General features: G+C 47.1%; 1 protein-coding gene across 4 annotated transcripts in view; it reads right to left on the bottom strand.

Moving 5' to 3' along the window:
• Positions 1-21,282, bottom strand: part of WWC1 (WW and C2 domain containing 1) — a 149,274-nt gene that overhangs the window by 52,851 nt on the left and 75,141 nt on the right. For all 4 annotated transcript variants that reach the window (XM_025867074.2, XM_073890163.1, XM_025867073.2 and 1 more), the window contains exons 3-5: positions 16,256-16,459; positions 6,107-6,183; positions 4,701-4,780 (exon numbers count right to left, since the gene is read on the bottom strand). In XM_025867074.2, the coding sequence (XP_025722859.1) occupies positions 4,701-4,780; positions 6,107-6,183; positions 16,256-16,459 (361 nt within the window). The remainder of the gene's footprint in view (positions 1-4,700; positions 4,781-6,106; positions 6,184-16,255; positions 16,460-21,282) is intronic.

A 21,282-nucleotide genomic window follows, 5' to 3' on the forward strand; every position in this document is an offset into this window, starting at 1 on the left:
GTCTCTGGCAGGCTTGGGACAGGGGTGGGACTGAATCCACTTAGTATCTGGCACAGAACATTTCTTTAACTTGGGGGCTCTCAACCTCAATATCTTGACATGTGAGGAGGATGATTCTTCGTGGTGGGGGGCTGTCCTGTGCATTGCTGGATGTTCAGAAGCATCCCTGGGCTCTGCCCACTAGATGCTGGCAGCATCCTGACCCCAAGCTGTGACAACCAAAAATGCCTCCATACTTTGCCTAATGCCCCTTGGGGGAGAGGAGCAAGACCATCCCCAGCTGAAACCCACGGACTTTAATAAGCATTTGCCGAGTCAACAGGCATAGCGAAAGAAAGTTGCGAATGATGAAAATCTCCCAGCTCTGCTACTCAGTAATGACCTTGGGCACGGCCCTCAATGCTCAGAGGCTTGGCTTGCTCCTCTAAAAACACCTGGATAATGTCACCCGCCCAGCCCATGTTCACGAAGCTGTCAGGAATGTCAAATGGCGGCGGGGGGGGGGGGGCACGCCTGGCTGGCTCAGCCATGAAGCGTCTGCCTTCGGCTCAGGTCACGGTCCCGGGGTCCCGGGATTGAGCCCCGCATCGGGCTCCCTGCTCGGCGGGAAGCCTGCTCCTCCCTCTCCCGCTCCCCCTGCTTGTGTTCCCTCTCTCGCTGTGTCTCTCTCTGTCAAATAAATAAATTAAAAAAAAAAAAAAAGAAATGTCAAATGGGATAAAGGATGGGTAGTCAGGTGGTGGACTCGGATGTACGGGACCAAATCAAGCTCATCCGGGCTCCCCACACAGGTTCATGTGGGTGGTGGGAAAGAGTTAGAAAAAAAAATTAAGGGTCCCGATGTCACTTTCTGAAGATCAGACCAAATCAGAGATGGTGGAGGTCTGGGCCCTGGGGCGAAGGAAGCTGTGGTGAGGAGAAGCTTCGGAGGAAAGAGATAAATTTTAACTGCTTCACACTTTCCCCAAAGGCTAGGCCTGAGGTCTCGGTCCCCAGTGGAGAAACGCAAGTCTTGCAGTCTGAGGGAACACCACAAACCCATTATTCAGGATGAGAAACCACTCACAGGCATTCCTCTCTGGTTTCCTGCTAGAGGCCAAACTGTCCTGGGCTAAAAATAACCTGAGTGGGGAATCACGGATGGCGGGAGCAGGTTTTCATCCCAGTCTGTCTGTGCCTCCGAGCAGGAGAGAGGGAGGGAACCCGGGTCTCAGCACGGCCCTCCCCCTGCCTGTCCGTTATTTCAGCCTCCGTGGAGAGAAAACAAAGCCCCATTTATGTCTCCCCACTAAAAATAGCCTGTCTGTTCCTTTCGAGGACTTGGGCCCGAGCAAGCCTGCCAGGTTGGCTAAGACTGGTCTCAGATTTAGTTTGAAAAATTAGTCTAAAGGGAGCTTTCTGGTAGCAGAGGCCCGCCTGAGATGCTCTGTGGAGAGGCGGGCCCCCCAGGACTGGAGGTGGCCCTGCCCCGAGCTGGGGGGAGGGGTGCAGGAGAGATGCCATTTGCTTGAGCAGGGCTGGGGGCCCTGGGGAGGGGGCTGTGCCCTGCTATCCTCTGCCAACAGGATGGCTTTGAATCCACAGCAGGATGAGACAGACGTGGTCTGTCTGCTGGGCCCTGGGCTCCTCAGACAGCCTCTACCTGATTTCCCTCAGGGGCCTTAGCAACCCAGGCTCTGGAATTTGGCTCCAGAGAGGAGCTCCAAGAGGGAACACTCTTGGGATTGGGGGGTGGGGGGAGGGGAACAAAGGGTCACCATTATGTGCTCACTGAATGAATCTTTTTTTTTTTTTTAAGGGAAAGAAAAGTTGTGTGGCTGCAAGGGAGAGGAGGGTGTAGTGGGCTGCCTGTGTTTTAGAATTTCCAAATCACTCACACAGCCGCTAGCCACAGCACAGCCACAGAGAAGCAGGGCAAAGGCTCTGGCAGGAGCCAATTCCTCTCGGTCTTGTTCGGACAACTCTCACCTGGGCAGGGCGGCTTTGGGGACACGCGGAAAGATGCTGCATGGCCCTCCGCCCACAGGGATGACATGTCAAGTCTCAATTCTTTCCTATTTACAAGGGCTTGAGGCAGCTGACGGACCCAAGTCCCGAGCTTTCATCGCGATTTTTCTTTTCAGTCTCCGAAGAGGCATCCTTCAATTCTCATCAACCTTAACTTTTTTTTTTTTTTTTTTTAATGGGGTTGCTGACCATGAACACGGTCCTGACAGATGGATGAGTTTCACCTTCTCCCATGCTCTGCTAAGGCAGGAGGCCGAGAGGTAGAAGTGATGAGATCATCTCCCACCACTAGCCTCTGAAAAAGATCCCAGGGGACATGGAAAGAGGCCTCGTTTTCTGGGTATGAGGAGAAGGTTATTAAGGATGAAGCCAGGAAGGAAGGTATTAGCACAGGAGCGGCAAAACCCAAAGTCTTGGGTTCTAATCCCACTCTGCCCGCTTACTGGCTGGGGGGACCTGCGGTCTACTTTCAACCTCGTCAGCGCCCTCATCTGCAAAGTGGGGCAGAACAAAAACTTCTCTTAAAGGGGCAGAGACAGTGAATTGAGGTGACTGATGCATAATGCTTATGCAGCATAGCCGTTAGCCTGGGGCAAACAGAGTTCATCTGAGTTCCTCCCCAAATCTAAGCCAGCAACTAGCTAGAGGTCACCCCCTCACATCTCTCGCCAACACTTACACTCACAAGCCAGGCCCTGTCACACGCTTCAGTTTCATCTTCACAATCACTTATTTTTCAGATAAAGAAACCAAAGCTCATGGGGGTTAAGTCATTTTTGCAAGGTCCCAGGGAACTGGGATTTGAACCCAGGCCATCTGCCCCTTGAGGCTACATTCCTAACCCTCTATGCCAAGGTGTTCATGAAAAAGCAGATGCCTTCCTCTGCACTGAACATGGAGCCGGCTTCGGGTAGGGAGCGTGGGCGGTCAGGGCTGCCATGAGTCTTATCTGGGCCTGATATCAAACATCAGTTGGGTGGAGGGAGGAGGAAAAAAAAAGGAGGCTTGTCTTTGGGGTTTCGGCGTCAGCTTACCGAAGAACAAGAATTTTCAATGCTGCTACAGGGTGACAAAGTGGTAAAACAGGTTTGTGGTAGCTCAGAGAATAATGGGAAATGTTCTAACCAGAAGCTCCTGAGGATTGCAGGAAGGGGGAGGAGGGGAGGGCCCCTGTGGTAGGATGACGTGGGAGTGAGTAACCTTTAAACTATGTGTTCAGAATCTGGAGGGCTCATGAGGTTATTTGCTTTATAGATCACAAATAGGACTTTTCTAAACTCATATTCCTGCTCTTGACTGTCACAGGCATAGGGATATATACATATATTAATAACATATGCATCTATATAAGCACACATACATAAAACCGTATTTTATAACAATTTATAATACAAAAAAAGCATTATACACAATCTATACTTTCTTAAACCTTGTGTGGTGGGGGGTTCATGGTAGCTCCTCCCCAGGCAGTGGGGGCTTGGAGGATGGGAAGATGTGAGTAAGACCCAATCAACCCCTGAGAGTGGTCGGGGTGGATTTGAGGTTCACAGGCTGAGGAGAAGGTATAGGCAGAGAGAGAGACAGAAAAGGCAAGTGACTAGAGAAGCAGCTGTCTGTAGAGATGTGGCCTCCCGGGGAATCTAAGAGAGATGTCCCTTAGAACAGAGAAATCGACTGGCTGCTCTCCCTGGGGCTTCCAAGAGGGCTCCAGACACCTCTGCAATGACTGTACACTGAGTCCATCAAATACACCGAACGTGACTCAATGCATAAGTGTTCGTTGCATGTGTGACTATTCATAACGATAAGCTAATGCTTCCTGAGCACTTACTATGTGACTCGGTTTCCTCACCTATAAAGCGGAGTTAGCTAAGAGAACGTTCCTTATAGAGTAGCAGTGAGGATCAAATGAGGTCACCCAGGCAGAAACAATGATTAAGTGCTTCCCGGCAGAGAAACTGCTCAGCGAATCTTAGCTAGTATAATGATAATAGCAATCAACGCACCTGCTCCAAAGAAACAATAGAGCATGGCGCCGTGCATGCTCGTCTAGTGATCCGTGTGTCGTGGAAGAGAGCCTCGTTCCTTCAGTGGGGCACACTAGCTGCTCATCTTTAGGGGCCAGGGGAAAGAAGAGTTTGTTTTGTTTGCGTGTGTACCATATCCTACTGGATCTCCTGGAGAAGATGAGACAGGTGCCCAGAAATGCCCAGCACAGTACTTGTTTCTGTGACTGGCTGGTAAAACTCAACAGAACGGGACAGACTTTAATGGCTTCAGGAATTCAGAGGACAATGAGAACTCAAGGACTTCCCTTGAAGCGCCTGGGTGGCTCAGCTGGTCAAGTGCCTGCCTTCGAATCAGGTCATGATCCCCGAGTCCTGGGCTCAGGTCCTGGGATCAGGCCCCAGCATCATGCTCCCTGAGCAGGTAGTCTGCTTCTCCCTCTGCCCCTCCCCCTGCTCATGCTTGCGCACTCTCTCTGAAATAAATAAAATCTTCAGAAAAAAAGAATGAAATGATTCCCCTTTTCTCTTTCTACACCTCAACCTTGGGTGACAGGATCTTCAGTAAATACCAGTGGACTAGAACTGGAATTGAAGGATTAGAGTGGCCTTACAGGAGAGAGAGACATAGGGGCAGGAAGGGGAGTGTGGGACATCCCCATGCTCTGCACGACAGAGTGGACTTACTTCTTCAGGGTCTGAAAGCCACGCTCTTTGAACTGCAGCTCTTGCTGGAGGTGAACCATCTCTCTCTTGAGCTTGTTGACCTGGATGGCAGAAGACCACAGATGGGGCTAGGTCAGTGGTTGATGGAACCACGGGCTGCCTTCTCCTCTAAGGGGAACCCAGAGCCCCCCACAGCCCCTGCATAATGATATCCCTTGGGCCACATGGTCCTAACACCTTCCCCTCACTGATGTTGCCTTGGTCTCTGCAGCTGCTCGTGCAGTCAGCATCCCAGCCCGGCTGTCCTGCAGGTCATCCTGGGTCAGCCCTCACTTGAGGGAAATAGGAAGTGGACAGGTGCTAGCTGCCCTGAGATAGAGCTTAGCCTTCCCACTGCCTAGCTGGGTGACCTCTCTCAAGCCACCTCGCCTCTCTGAGCCTCCCTTCCCTATTCAGACAGAAGAGAAACATGGTCATTCGCAGGGCTGTGCATCACTTAAAGCAGGCAATGGGTATGGGAGTGCGGTAAGCATGGAGGCGAGAGGCAAGACACGGCGCACGGAGCCAGATTTGACCTGCAGGAATGCTTTGTTTGGCTTGCAGTTATTAAATCAAAAAAGTTCATTGCTAATAATGAAATATTGAGAGATCTCCTATAATAAGCCTAAGTATAGCCGTTTTCTTAAAATTAGAAGATCTGCTGACACTGAGCCCTCATTCCAGCATGGCCCCAAGAGGGGAGGGATAAAATTCAACGACCCCTTTAGACAGGGCACAGCTCTCTAGGATGCTCACTTCCCACCACTCCCTCCTGCTTCACCCCAAGCCCACTGCCCCCTTTTACGTTTTCTTGCAGGTATCTGAATTTGGAGAACCTACTTGAAGTGTAACTGAAACAGTGTTCAAAATACTGGCTTTACCTCGAGCAAGTCCCTTAACTGCTGTGCCTTAGTTCCACATCAGGACAACGGGGTTCCTATTTATCCCCAAGAAGTCAGGAAGGAATTATCGTGACGTAGTTAAATCAGACGATGGAGAACAAGCAACAGCTAGGAAGACAGCGCATGACGTGAAGCACTGTGGAGGCAGCCTGAGTCCTTGTGACCCTGGGCAAGTTCCTCAGCTCCCCTCAGCTCGTGTGTGCTCGTCTTTAAAGTCCAGACACTGACAACAGCTGCTTCACGGGCTTGCTTCGAGAACACGAGACAGGAAGCACTGAGCGCTGCGCCGGGGATGCCGTGAAATGGCAGCGGCGGTTGCCATCACAATTGCTATGACAACTGCCACCCCCACTATTATTTGGGATCCTGGCAGTCGGCAGTGGCCGCCACTGCCTGGTGGAAGCACCTGCTCTGGGCTTGTGGGCGGGGAGGGGCCCGTGGCTGCTGCCGTGACCCCCTTCCACGGGACATGCAAAGGGGCCCTACCCGGGATTTCGCGGTGGCAATTTCAGCTTTCAGGATCTCAGGGTCATACTTGGAGCTGGATGATGAACCCGACACCACTGCAACGAGAGAGGGAAAAAAAACAAAAACAAGAAACAAAAAACAACAGTTCTGTAGGAGAAACACATTTTGATAAAGATGGCTTGTTTGGCCATCTACATAAACCCAGAAAGGAATGACTAAGAGTGAACCCCCTAAGTGTCCAACAAGGGGGGATCTGCTAGATAAATAGGGTGCATAGTTAAATGAGGACAATACGACTTAATGTGATTTAAAATGATGGTGCAGGGGCGCCTGGGTGGCTCAGATGGTTAAGCATCCGCCTTCGGCTCAGGTCATGATCCCAGGATCCTGGGATCGAGTCTTGTGTCGGGCTCCCTGCTCAGCAGGGAGCCTGCTTCTCCCTCTGTCCTTCCCCCCTCCCTTCACACACTCTCTATCTCAAATAAATAAGTAAAATCTTAAAAAAAAAATAAAATAAAATGATGGTGCAGAGAAATCCTGAACAAGGGAAAATGTCCAGAATGTGCTGCTACCTGAAAACAATAGTGTACAAAAAACTATAAAGAAAGTTACTTAAATTTGGAAAATACACAGTCAACACATACACACGCATATGCATTTAAAAAAAAGCACCGAAAGAAATATACCAAAAAGGTAACATTGATATCTACTAGAGATGTAGATGATGAAAAATATTTTCATCTTTGTATCTTTCTTTTCTACATTTTCTAAGATGAACATATTTTTATAATCAGAAAAAAATTACTAAAAATATTATTTATCATACTTTACAATACTAATGTATATTTTTAAGGGAAAATAAATTACTCATAATCCCATCACCCCAATACAATAATCTTTTCTCACAAGTTACTTTCCACTGCTTATCCACAGTTCTTTCTTTTTTTAAAAATTTTTTATTTTATTTATTTGAGATAGAGAGAACGTGAGCGGGGGGGAGGGGCAGAGGGAGAGGAAGAAGGAGAAGCAGGCTCCTCGCCGAGCAGGGAGCCCAACGTGGGACTCGATCCCAGGACCCTGGGATCATGACCTGAACCGAAGGCAGACGCTTAACCGACTGAAGACCACCCAGGCGCTCTGGGTATCTACAGTTCTACTATGTAGTTGTAATCTTACTGCACTTTCTAAAAAATTTAAAATAGTATTTACGTCTTGAAAAGGTATCTTAAGATTTACAAAAATGAGCACAACAGAGTAAAATATATTTAAAGTAAGGAAAATGAAACAAAGGAAATCCAAGAATGAGGAAGCACACCCACAGGTGTGAGGTTAGTTAGGGCTCAGGCAAACATGGAAGGTCCCAATCCCTTACCAGGTGCCACGGCCTGGCTCTGAGCTTCCTAACTGGTGATGTGAAGAGGGAAAGGGGCCAGATGTAACAGTCATGGTGCCCTTAATGCAAACACAACCTCACTGTTCAGGGAAAGGAGAGGCATTCTTGGTATGGAGGCTAGAGAAGAGTTTCTCCCGTGGGGCCTTAATCCCACCATACGTTCAATTCCATTCTCCCCCACCTTTCCACCTACTGTCCCCTGGACACTGTGTGTGCACAGCGAGATCACCTGCTGGGGCCTAGAGTTTTCTGAGGATAGAAACTGGTGGCAATTTCCAGAGTCCAAAGGTAGAAGTGACAGTTGCGAAGGGGATGCTGCTCTTTGGATTTGGTTAAAATACTGGAACGGATCTTCTGATCACGCACGAGGAAAGTTAAAATATAACACTGGAAAGTTCAGGAGAAGGGAAATAAAAGTGTTCTGCATAATCAAAGGAAAGATGTTCTGCACCAAAGGCAGGGTTGCATTTCTGCGCAGTTTACAGTGATGATGATGACGAACAGGAGGAGGAGGTGGAGGCTGGGTTTTACTACAAGAGATGGGTGGCAGGGACACCTGGCGGGGGGGGGGCCTTGTGGTCCTCCTGGTGAGCATGGAACAGAGACTTCAGATACAGATTTTTGTTTCCAATTGGAAGCTTTCAAGTCTTGCATTCTCATTCCTCTGGTGTTTGCTGGACTTCGGGATTTCAGGGTGGGACTTGGCTGGCTACATAGCTGGTGGCAGTGCTTTAAGCCGTATTCCCCAGACAGGCACTTTTCAACACAATTTTAAGGTTGTTAGTATCTGTTACCCACTGATCAATTGTAAAAACACGGTGAAGAGAGTCACTGGTGAGGAAGATAGGGATAGCTCCAGAAGGAGGGTGTCCGTTCTGAGAGCATCCCATCCTGCCGGCCACTCTGCTATCAGGCTGTGCCGCTGGCCTGGGGTTGACACTTCAGGGAACTATAAAGGTGAGCACGGAAGCAGCAGCATGGGGAGAACCCTTGAAAAATTGCAAGACCTCACCCTACCAGGGAGAGCATGGAGGTGGGGACCAGCAATGCCACCCAGAGCTGGAGGTGGTCCTAGGGCATGCTCAAAAATCTTGGAGGGAAGGGAACCCAAAAAGAACAGACTCCTACCAACTGGGCCACTGGGGGCTTGAATTCTTATGCTCTGGGGTAGCACTGCGAAATGCACTATCTGTACCCCAAAGCTGCTGAAATCGGATGTGGCCTGTTACTATTTTTTAAGTAAACATTTTATCGAACTAAAAAATACACGTGGAAAGGTGCACAAATCATGTGTGCAGCTTGATGAATTTTCACCAAAGAAACACACTCGAGCTCTTTCTGCCCACGGGTCCTTGTCCCTGTGCTTTAATAAAACCACCTTTTTGCACCGATGGGTGGCGGGGGTGGGGGGGGAGGCCACACACTCAACTAATCAGCACTGCAATCAAGAAACAGGTCATCAACCTCCCTCCCCTTGGACCCTTATCCCTTCACTATGCCTCCAACAAAGGAATTTTACATTCAAACTGGACCTTAAAGGCTGACTTTAAGTGCCTACCTTTTTATCATTTTTAACTGTTAAGCTTTTATTCTAGTTATATACAAACACCAATTTAACAGTCCAACACAGTACAAGGTTTTGCTCTAAAAGAACATTCCACAGGGCCCTAATCCCGTATCTCACTCCCCAAAAGGGAGCCATTTCAATGTGTTCAGCTAATTTCTTGGTTATCAAAAAGCAGCAAGTTATTTTTGGTTTAGGCATTATTTACTCACTTATCTCTCCGGAGGCCAGGGATTTAGCTCCCTTCCCTTCCACAGCCCCGACACCGCACACGTGCCCCCCTCCCCGCTCCCCATCCTCACAGACAGCACCATCTCCCCATCTCTGGGAAAGCCACCTTCAGTGTTTGCATTACTTTTACTTTGTAAACACTCCTCGGGCCAGAGGCATGCAGCTGACTCCGCTTACTTTTCCTTTCCAGCACATTTTTGGGGGTTTGTTTTTCCTAGAGTTAATAATTGTCATTTTTATGCTTGCTCACTTTCTACAAACTTCTCACAGATTCCACCTCATGCTCTGCCAGTTATCTGAGCCTCCCCTCCCAGGGTCCAGGCAGCTGGTCGGCTCCCTGCCCGGTTCCACTTTTGGGCGCTGCCTGGCCTGGGCACGTGAGCTGGTCGCTCTCTCTGCCCTGCAGTCCCCCTGAGATGCCCTCCTCACCTTGCTCCTCTTTCCTAAATACCAAGTCTTCCTCTCCTACCAGCTGTTTCAGTAGAACACCAGCAGCTGCCCAAGAAAAGGAGACCACAAAGGAAAGAAACTTTTGAAATCGTGCCTGTCTAAAAATATCATTGCTCTACCCTACAGTTGATTAAAGGTAGTTTTGCTGGATATAGAATTCTAGGTCGGAAGTGATTTTCCTTAAAAATTTGAAGGCATGACTCCATTGTCTTCCAGGTTTCCAGTGTTACTGTTGAGCTATTCTGAGTCCCAGTAATTTTTGTGTGACCTGGTTTTTCTCTCCGAAAGCTTTCAGGATCTCAGACGGCTCCATGTTTGAAGTTGCACCATGGGTATGTCTTGGTGTGAGCTGACTTTCATGCATTGTGCTCGCTGAGAGCCCTTTCAACCTAAAAACTCTCCTCCACCCGTTCTGGGAAATTTTTCTGAAATTATTTTACATGATGCTCCTTCTCCTCTGTTTCCTCTGCTTTCTCTGGAACTTTTATTACTCTGATAGATTTCCTGGCCTGGTGCTCTATTTTATTTTTCTCTCTTTCATTTTCCATCTCGTTCTATTTTTGCTCTACTTTTTAGAAGGTTTCTTCAGTCTCACCTTCCAGTCTTTGTACGGATTTTAAATTTCTGCTCTTGTATTTTAATTTCTAAAGCTCTTTTGTGTTCTCTGAATGTTCCTTTCTGTAAAATGTAGCATCCTGTTCTTGTTTCATGGGTGTGTAGCTTCCCTTGAGGTTTTCTTCTTCACGCAGACTCCCTGGTCCCTCCACGCACCACCACCCCCCACCCCCAATCACCACGTGTTTGTTTTCATCTCTACTTTTCATGCCAGAGTCTTTCCTCAGATGTCTGGAATCTCAGCTGTCTGCTCACATTTAAGAGTGGGGCCCCCAAACCAGACTGGAGTGGGGTTTGTTGACTGTGGGTTACGTGGTACATGATTTGGCTGCACTGTTTCACCCAGAAACTTTTAACGTCTTCACATCTCTTTTATCTGGTCAGATTCCCCAGCCTCTGCTACTGTCCAGACTGGGCGGAAAGAGCCTGGCACCATTCTGGGGAACCAAGTGGTACAGGTGAGCTGAGGTCTCAAATCCTGTGTGTCCATGTTCACTTTTCACTATGTTTTCAGTGTGATTCATCCCAGCTTTGAACTTGCCTTGTATCCCGTAGGCCAGAGATTCTTTATTCTTTTGGAAAAAAACCCCAAAAAACTCTTCAGTCTTTAGCCAAGTTGGGGATGGGATGAAAAAATTTGGGGAGGAGATCTGGTAGTCCTACATAAAACAGCTTTCATCCAATCCTCTTTATTTGAGACCCTCCTCACTTCACTTGCTCTTCCAGAGACAGCCGTGGCTTCCAATTCCCACACCTTTTGCCAGTGACCTGTGTAGACCAGGGTGCTGGTTTTCCTCGTGATTGACCCATATTCTTTCCTCGGGTCTATCAGACAGGTTATCACCTGCCCATCTAATTTCCAGCTTCCAAATCTTATAGTTGCTCTTTTTTTTTTTTTCTCCAGGTTTCCCTGTCTTTGTGCATGTATTCCTAAAAAAAAATCTCTTATTTGATATTTACTTTGTTTTAGGAGTGAGTGAGATCAGGTGGGTGGTTCAACTGGCATTTTTAACTGCTAGGTTCCCAATGATTTCTTTTTTTTTTTTTTAAGATTTTATTTATTTATTTGAGAGAGAGAGAATGAGAGAGAGACCATGAGAGAGGAGAGATCAGAGGGAGAAGCAGACTCCCCGCTGAGCACGGAGCTCGATGCAGGACTCCAGGATCATGACCTGAGCCGAAGGCAGTTGCTTAACGAACTGAGCCACCCAGGCATCCTCCCAGTGATTTCTTTTTCACATGGGAGACCAAGGCCTAGAGAGAGGAAGGAACATGATGAGGTCCCAAAGAACCCAGTTCTCCTGAGTTGTCATCTTTCAGAGGACAGGAGGACCCAAATGTAACACAAGGACCTTAGAATTTGACTGGCTGATTTGTATTAAGAGAAGTGTTTTTGCGGTCAGATCCTCCTGGGTATAAAGGCTAGCTCTGCCACTTTTTAGCAGGGTGACCTTGGAGAAGCTCCTTTCCCTTTCTGGGCCTCAGTTTTCTGATCTGTAAAATGGGAATGACAGTATCTTGTAAGATTGTTTGGAGGGGGAAGGTTACTTTAAATAACATATGTGGAGTGCACATCATATTGTCCTGGAGGAATATAACAGGTGCACATTAAATGTTAGTTCTCTTCTCCTTCTCCATGGAGCCAGGGACTGCACCAGAGGTGACAACAAAGTCTCCATCCCCAGGGCAGGGTCCCACCTGTGGCCAGGCCCCACTGCAGCCAAGGCCAGGTGGCAAAACTCTCACAAGCCTGGGCAGGCCATCTGAATTAGAAGCAAGGCATGTGATCCCAACCAGTCTATCAACATGTTGCAGAGCTTGACTTGGAAGGCAGACTTGGCTTGTAAAACCCAAAGAAAGTCATGAGACTTTAACTGGGATGCTTAGGCCGGGGACACCCCAACTCCTGGCTGGTTTGGATCTCAGATCTAGTTACCGGAGATGACCCTCGTCACTTCAGATGGAAGTTCTTTAACATCCAAATCAGTGGTGCCTTTGGACTTGTTGGAGCTCTCTTGGGAACATCCAAGAGTTATATGACAGGACTGCATCATTGCTTCCTACCACTGATCATGTATTTATCTAATTGGTTAGAATAAGAATAAACAGATCTATTAAAATCTTATGTCCTTTCAATGCCAATGAATTAATGATGTCAAATAATTGTTATTATTTACTGAGAGCTTAAGAATATCACAAGTATTATTCCAAGTACTATATATCTGTTAATGAATTTAAGCTCCATAACACCTCAATGAAGGTGATACCATTATTATGTCAATTTTATAGATGAAGAATTTGAGGCAGAGAGAAGTGGCATAACTTGGGCAAGGTTACACGGCTAATAAGTTGCATATCCTGGATCTGAGTCCAGGCAGTCCAGCCCTAGAGTCCACACTCTCAAAATATTACGTGAAGTATTTCCTGCCAAGAAGAATACTGAACCATTAACATGTTCTGAAGGTACTGTTTTACCTACACCATTGGTTTTAGACTCGGGGAATTCTGCACCCCTCTAGAGTACATTTGGCAATGTCTGGAGATATTTTTGGTTGTTACAACCTGGGATGGAGGGGTACCACTAGCACCTAGTGGGCAGAGACCAGAAGTGCTGCTAAACATCCTACAATACACAGGACAGCTCCTACAGTGAAGATTTATCTGGCCCCAAATGTCAACCATATGGAGGTTGAGAAACTCTTGACATGGACCCAGGAGAGGAGGGGACTATTAACATTTCATATTTAAATGGAAGGAATCTCAGATGTAAAGAGATGTGAAGCATGTTCCCCAAGAAGACACAGTTAACAGTGGAATGGAGATTCAAACCCAAGCCCTCTGACTTCAGAGTCCAACAACTGCCATCTCCCACCGCCAGGCTTCTCTGTGGGAATGCATTATTCCTGCCCATTTGGCTCTTTTCCCCAACCTGACCTTTTATTTTGGAAACTATAGGTACAGAGAATTTGAAAGAATAATATAATATTAATATGTCCTCCTCTACCTAGGTCCACCAATTTTTAACATTTTCCCACATTTGTTCTATCCATCCTTCTGTCCATTCCAATTCTCTCAGTGGGACACCTGGTCTGGAGCAAGCCCTCAGCAAATGATTACTGAAAATGGTGACCAAAAATGAAAGCCTATCCTATATTCAAAGCCACCAACGTGTCATCGGCAGCTACTGATCAGCTCCCTTACACTGATGGCATAGTTGTTTCTTTTTGTTCCTGCTTTTTTTTAAATGAAGCTGCAGATAGGATGCCACGTGCATGTCTTCGGAACAAGGACATTCTCCTACATAGCCACAACATGATGATCACACGTAAGATAATCTTCCAAATGCCCGAGGATGTCTTTTATGGCTGCTTCCCACCCTCCACCCCAATCCAGGGTCTAATCAGGATGCAGACATTTAATTTAGTTTATGCCTCCATAGCTTCCCCCCCCCAAGTCTAGAATAGTTTCCCCTCTTTCCAGTTTTTCAGCGCCCCCCACCCAAAGAGTCCAGGCTGATCATCCTGTAGGATAGTCCACGTTATGGATCTGTCTGGCTGTGTCTTGATGATTTGATTGATGGTAACATTTTTGTCAAGAAGCCTCCATGATGTTCTTACTGCACCACATCAGAAGGCACGCGATACCAGTTCGTCTCCTCATGGTGAGGCTATTTCACACCTGTGTAAGGTGGTGGTTGCAGCGATCACCCATGCGAAAATACACGTTACCCTCTCAAAGTAGTAAATGGTTTGTGGGGTGATAATTTGGGTCCATGTAAAAAGCATCCTGTCCCCCAAAATAAGAAGTTTTGTTTTTATACACACTTGTCACTTTTCAGAGAGGAAGAGGACTTCAGAGAGAAAAAAAATGACCCTACCCACCTCTTCAAACCTGCGTTTCAGTGGGGACAACAGTATCTCCCTGCCAGGGCTGTGGTATGGATCATGCTATAGACTGAATTCTGTCCCCCGCCCTCTCCCCACCCCCATTCATATGTTGAAGCCCCAACCCCCAACGGGATGGTGTTTGAAGATGGGCCTTTGGGAGGTGGTTGGGTTTAGATGAGGTCACCAGGGTGGGGCTTTCATGATGGGTTAGTGACTGTACAAGAAGAGACATGAGACAGCATGCTGTCTCTGTCTCTCTGCTATGTGATGACACAGTTAGAAGACAGCCATCTGCCACCAGAACCAGACCATGCCGACACCCTGATCCTGGACTGCACGTCTCCAAAACTACGGGAAAATACATTTCTGTTGTTTAAGCCACCTAGTCAATGAGATTTTGTTATGGCAGCCTGAGCTGCCTAAAACAGATCAAGTGCTAAAACGCTCAGGACAGTCTCTCGGACATTACTGGACCTAGAAAAAGCGAATGAGTATAATACAGTTCCCTTCCATCATCTGAGATGCTGGGGGTTTGCTTGAGTCGCCAAGGAAAAGGGCAAGGCTGGGACCGTGAGTAATTGGGGAAGTTTTGTCCCTCCCGGTGCACTGAACTCCTCAGAGTGAGGGCTTCGCACAGGAGAAGTGTCCAGGGACTCAGCCAAGCAATGGCCACCATAACAGCATGACTTACTGCTGGCCCCTGGCCCACAGTGAGAATGCTGGAGGGACAGACGGGCTGGGCTTGGAACTTTACTGCTACCTCTTGCCAGTTCTAAGACCCTGGGCGTGTCACCGATCCCTCTAACCTGTTTCCTTATCTATGACAGGGGATACTAACTGTGCTTGCCCACAGGGTTGTTAGGAGGATTCAATGAAACAGCATGTTCGTCCCGACACATTCTAAACACCCAATAAACATGGGGGAGGACTGGATATTAGAAATAGTGGTAAAAGACAAAAAACACAGAGGAACAGGGGTGTGGGCTCCTGAGCAGATACCGTTCTGCACTGCACCAGGAACGAAGGACTGGGTGCCCCGCATGCCTGTTCTCCTGGAGACACCAGCGTGAACTGGGGAGACAGGAGCCCCGCCCTTATGGAGTTAATATGCCAGCGCAGGGAACACAGACAGACCTGTAAGCGGATGTCTTGGGACACACGCTACGAAGAAAATAAACAGAGAGCCCTGACAGAGGCTACCACTGGGGAAGGGGGTCTGTGGATAGAGTTGTCAGCAGCGAGCCTCTCAGATGAGAGGGAGAATGAGACAGGGAGGGTAAGAGGCAGCCAGCTGTGCAAATGGGCAGACAGAAGAGCATTCTAAGCAGGGGTGCAGCAAGAGCAAAAGCCCCGAGGCGGAAAGGTGCAGGGCAGGCTACAGGAGCTGAGTGGGGGGCCCTGGAGCCCGGTGAAGGAGACTGAGGGGCAGGGAGTGGCCGCAGGGGACGAGGTGGGGGCGGCCGGCAGGGGCCTGATCACAAAGGGCAGTGGAGGCCATGGAAGGAACGACAGGAAGGTTTTTTTTTTTTTTTTAATTGTGGTAAAATATACATAGCATAAAGCTCACCACTTTAATCATTTTTAAATGTCCAGTTCAGGCGCATTGAGTACATTTATATTGTTGTGTAACCATCACCACCAACCATCTCCAGAACTTTTTCATCTTCCCAACTTGAAACTCCATCCATTAAGGATGAACTCCCTACTCCCCACACCCCCTAGCCTTTGAAGGTCTTTCAATGAGATCTGTCAGCCAACGGGTAGTCGGGTAGTTGGAGACGACGACTGCGAAGGAATGAAAGGAATGGAATGAAGATGGTGCATGAATCACTGCAAGGCACAAGCAGGAGCAGGAGCAGGAAAGGCATCGGGGAGGATGGTGGTTTGCACGAGAAGCGGAGATGGAAGGAAACAGGCAGATGTGAGAAGCACTGAGAGGCAAGCCAGGCAGGACCCTCTCCCGAGCGCGGCCATTCCCTTCTCCCTGCAGAGGTGCTGGTGGGGCACGGGCAGTGGGAGGTACTCACAGCTGACCTGGGAGCCCAGCTTGTGCTCCCAGACGGCATGCAGCTGCTGATACTCCTGCTGCGCAAGCTCCAGGCGCTGCCGCTTCACCTGGTAGATCTCCTTCTGCGCGCTCAGGGCCTCCTGGGCCACCACCAGGTAATCCTTCAGCATGTGCTCCTGCTCCTGCCGCCATTGTACCCGGGGGTCCTCGATCTGAGTGGTTTCTGGAACAGACCCCAGACACCCTTGGTCAGTACCTCACAAATGTCTTGCTGGGTCGGTGGCCTGTAGAATCCACTACCAGAAATCAGAAAACGTGGCAAATAGAAAATCACGATAGAAGCGGATGGGTTCAACTTACCTATTAAATCCACTTGGATTAAACAAACAAACACGAAATAAACCAGAATCAGTTTCCATACCCAAAGGACCAGGTTTGAGTTCTAATCTAGACAGAGGCTCAAAAGGACACTTGAGGTGCTCAAGGTCAGCTGTCTTGGTCGAGTAAAGAAAAATTAATCATATTTTAGAGGCTATGAAAAAAATAGGGACCTCATTCCCTGGTGGAAATGTAAATTAGAATAGACTTAGAAGAGGACTGACTATGCAAATTAAGAGCCTTAAAATGTGAACACCCTTTGATCCATAATTCCCCCATAGTAATTTATTATTAAATGTAATAAAGTAGTCAGGCAAAGATGCATTTGTACCACATCAGGATAATAATAATAATGATGATGATGAAAATAACAACTAGCACTTATTTCATGTTTACTGTATGCCAAGCACTGTTCTAACGACTTTACGTCTCTTTACCCCTTCGATCCTTACACTAACCCTAAGGAGCAGATTCCGTTCTGACCCCCACTACTCAAAAGAGAAAATCTAGACACAGGTCAAATAACTTGCTCAAGGTCACATGGAAAAGAACTGGCCAAATAGGCTTGCTGCATTTTACACAATACACTGCCATAGCCACTAAAAATAGTGTCTTCAAAGAAATATGGGTGAAGTGGAAAGGGGCCTATGACATGCAAGTGGAAGAGTGGGGGCAAAACTGCATAAAGAATTTTGTGATTATTCACAGATCTGTACTTCTGAAACAAATAATGCGATATATGTTAAGAAAAAAAAAAGAAGAAGATAGCAGGAGGGGAAGAATGAAGGGGGGGAAATCGGAGGGAGAGACGAACCATGAGTGATGATGGACTCTGAAAAACAAACAGAGGGTTCTAGAGGGGAGGGGGGTGGGGGGATGGGTTAGCCTGGTGTTGGGTATTAAAGAGGGCACGTTCTGCGTGGAGCACTGGGTGTTATGCACAAACAATGAATCATGGAACACTACATCCAAAACTAATGATGTCATGTATGGTGATTAACATAACAATAAAAAATTAAAAGGAAAAGAATTTTGTGATTATTGAAATAATATGTACATCCTCAAAAAGATTAGGAGAGAACTTAGCACGTTATCGACGGTAGATATGTCTGGGTAGTAGGATATTTTTTCTTCATTCTTTTTTGAAAAAAAAGATGATGTATATAGTAAATACGTACAGCGATCATTTGAAAAAGTCAAAACCCTGAAAGATAGACGTTTAAAAAAATGGACAGCTGGCAGCTGAGCAGACACGGAAGAGGTCAAATCAATGTCAAAGAATCGATGCCCATCAACTGCCAGCCCTCCAGCCATCTCCCAGGTGGTGGGTGGGGTTCAGGGGCGACTGACACACCAGAAACTGTACCATCACGGCCATGTGGTGAATCCAGCCAGTAGACAGGTTTTGCTTAACCCAAAGTGTTTTATTAATTGTGAGTCGGTTACTAGTATGTAAAAATAGGGAGATTTACACAGTAGAATCCTGATCTCTGGTTTCTCAGAAGATCTGGCCACGCTGAGTCTACAGCTGGCCACAGACCCGTGCCCTCCATTGGTCTGCTGGTCTGCTTCATTCATTCGTGTCATGGATCTGACTCCTGGGGAATTTGAGTTTGTGCCGCCTTTCGTAGGCCCTCTAGCTCTCATTCCTCGTGTGTAGGCCCAAATGAGCATCTCCAGTGAAAGCACGAGGGATAGGGAGCATGATCACAGAAGCAGCAGGGCGGGGGCGCCTGGGGGGCTCAGCCAGTTAAGCGACTGACTCTTGATTTCAGCTCAGGTCTGATCTTTGGTTGTAAGATAGAGCCCCACATCGGGCTCTGTGCTCAGTGCGAGTTTGCTTGAGATTCTCTCTCTCCCTCTCTGTCTGCCCCTCGCCATTTCTTGCATGCTCTCTCTCTTTCTCTCAAATGAGTACATAAATAAAATCTTAAAAAAAAAAAAAAAAAAGCACCAGGGTCAAGTTTTCATCCCTGCCGGTAACTGCTGTGTTACAATGTGCAGGCTGCTTAACCTCTCTGAATCTACTTCTGTAATTATTAAAGGGGCTAATAGGTCCTGCCTCCCTGCTTCCTAGGGAGCTGTAAAGCACTTCTGCGCAGGTAAAGTAAACAAACGATGGTTGAGAGTAAAGCCCAAACTATTTTCTGGGACCAGTTTCTGAACTGTCCACGAACAGCAATTCCTCTAGCTCTCCCTCCTCCCTTTTTCTGGGAAAGAAAACAAGGACTGAAGATTGCTGGCGGGAGCCACAAGACTGCTTCTCATAAGAAAAGCTTTGCAACCTTTTCACCAAGAAAGGAGGAGGAACATCTGCAAGAAAAGATTAAGAAGGGGAGTATTTATAAAGCTGGGCCCCATGTTCCATCAGTAGATGTGGACTCTCTCAGAATCAGGGACTCCTGAGTGCCCCTTGAGCGCTAGCCTCAGACCACCAGCTGATAGAAGCCACAGAAAAGAAACCGCTGGTCACGGCCAGGCTGGAGATGTTTTCGAAAGTTTGTAACCTTTTAAAATTTACGTTTTTGGGAAAAAAATACTGAAAAATACAAAAAAGGAACATCTTGCAACTCCACCACTGCAAATTTATAAAGTAAGAAGGGAGAGTTTCCACGTCTCTAATCCTACTCCTCAGAGGTAACTACTGCTAGGAGTCTCCCACACTAGGAGATATTGCCCTCTGATTACACAAAAATCTGTTCATACATGTGTGTCTATATGCACTAATTTATTTTTAATGCAACATGTCCCCATGTCACATCTACTAGTCTGTAATCTGCTTTCATCTGCAAATGATATATCATGTTCATCCTTCCTTGTGGGTGCAGATTCAACTCAACTTTTTTGTTTATTCATTGTTTTTAGTTTTATTACTGTTTTTATTTATTTTTTAGTTTTTTATCTACCTCGACCACTTAAATGGTTGCATAATATTCTATAATATGGTAGTAGGCTTTATTTATGGTAGGGTGTTAGTGGTTTCCCAGACAACTATTGGGAAACATTTGGATTGTTTTCAGTTCTTTTGTTACCACAATCAATACTGCAGTGACAACTGTTAAAAAAACGTAATTTTATGAGCTTGTGTGATTAATTCTGCGGGATATATTTCTTAATAGAGGGACTACTGGGTCGGAGGGTGTATATACATATATACATATATATATATTTTTTAATTTTAGCAGATACAACCAAATTACCTTCCAAAAGGTTGTACCAATTTTCTCACGAACAGCCTATGAAAGTGACTTTTCCCCCAGATTCTCAGCAAAACTGCTTTAAAAAAAATGTTGGTACTTCATCCAGTAATTTTGGGTCCTGGCAGTGTATTAGAGTCAGCTGAGGAGCTACAAAACCCAAAAACACAAAAAAGCCTGAACTCTGCCCCAGAACACTTACATCAGAATTTCTAGGAGGGGGACCCAGGCATTGAGAGTTGTAAAATCTTCCCCAGGTGACTGATATGCAGACATGGCTGAGAAGCCCTGACTGCAACATGAGAATCACTTGGGGAAATTTTGACACTCCTGATGCCCAGGTTTTAGATTAGAATCTCTTGGGGGTGGGAATGCGTCAATGGTGATTTGCAAAGCTCCCCAAATAATTCCAATGTGTCACCAAAGGTGAAAACCAGTCTCTAAGAGGTGCCAACACAGATGGGCTGAGCGGTCACTGAGGCTAGCAGGCAAGGCTGGCTGGTGTGATGCTGAGCTCCAGGTGGGATCACCCACCAGAGGGCTCGCTGAAACGCTGGGCCCTGGACAAGAAGCTAGGGCACACCCCGATGAACCCTCCCTCTGGTGCCCGCCCTGTGGCTGAGGCCCTACTCCTTGGAATATAAACGAACGGGAGAGACTTAATTGAAGGCTGGCTTGGTTACCAGTTTTGGTGGCCCAGGCTCTCTTTTACAGTAGAAACCAACACAGATAGGTGAACGCACACAGAGACAAACAACACACAACCCCACCTCAGGACACAGGTTTCAACCTGGCTGCACACTGGGATTACCCCAGAGATTGCCATTTAATTGGTCTGCAGTATGAAATGGGCATCAGTATATTGCTTCAATCAACTTTACTAAGGCATAATTTAAATACAATGAAGTGCAGGCATTTGAAGTGTGTAGAGTTCAGTATGTTTTGACAAATGTGTACACCATAAACCGCTGCTGGAATCAATGTGTAAAACATTCCCTTTAGCCTAATAATCCCTGCACGCTTCCCCCCGCCCCACCTCCTCCCTCCGCTTCTGCTTTGAACTTGGTATCAATGGACCGATACAGTGTGTGCTCTCTGGGCCTCGCTTCTCGTGCTCAGCATAAGGCTTTTCAGACTCATTTATGTTGTTTCTATCAGTGACCTGTTTCTTGCTATTGCTGAATAAATATTCTATTCTTTTTTTTTTTAAGATTTTATTTATTTGAGAGAGAGAGACAGAGATAGCAACAGAGAGCTGGGAGGAGAAGGAGAAGCAGGCTCCCCGCTGAGCAGGGAGCCCGATGCGGGGCTCGATCCCAGCACCCTGGGATCACGACCTGAGCTGAAGGCAGACGCTTAACGACTGAGCCACCCAGGCGTCCCGCTGAATAATATTCCATTGTGTGAATTTATCACAATTCACTTTTTGATAAACTTTTAGGTTGTTTCTAGTTTGGGATTTTTTTTTTTT

Source organism: Callorhinus ursinus, unplaced genomic scaffold, assembly GCF_003265705.2.
Source record: "Callorhinus ursinus isolate GAN/ISIS: 27379988/994484 unplaced genomic scaffold, GSC_fseal_2.0 scaffold3, whole genome shotgun sequence".
Taxonomy (NCBI): domain Eukaryota; kingdom Metazoa; phylum Chordata; class Mammalia; order Carnivora; family Otariidae; genus Callorhinus; species Callorhinus ursinus.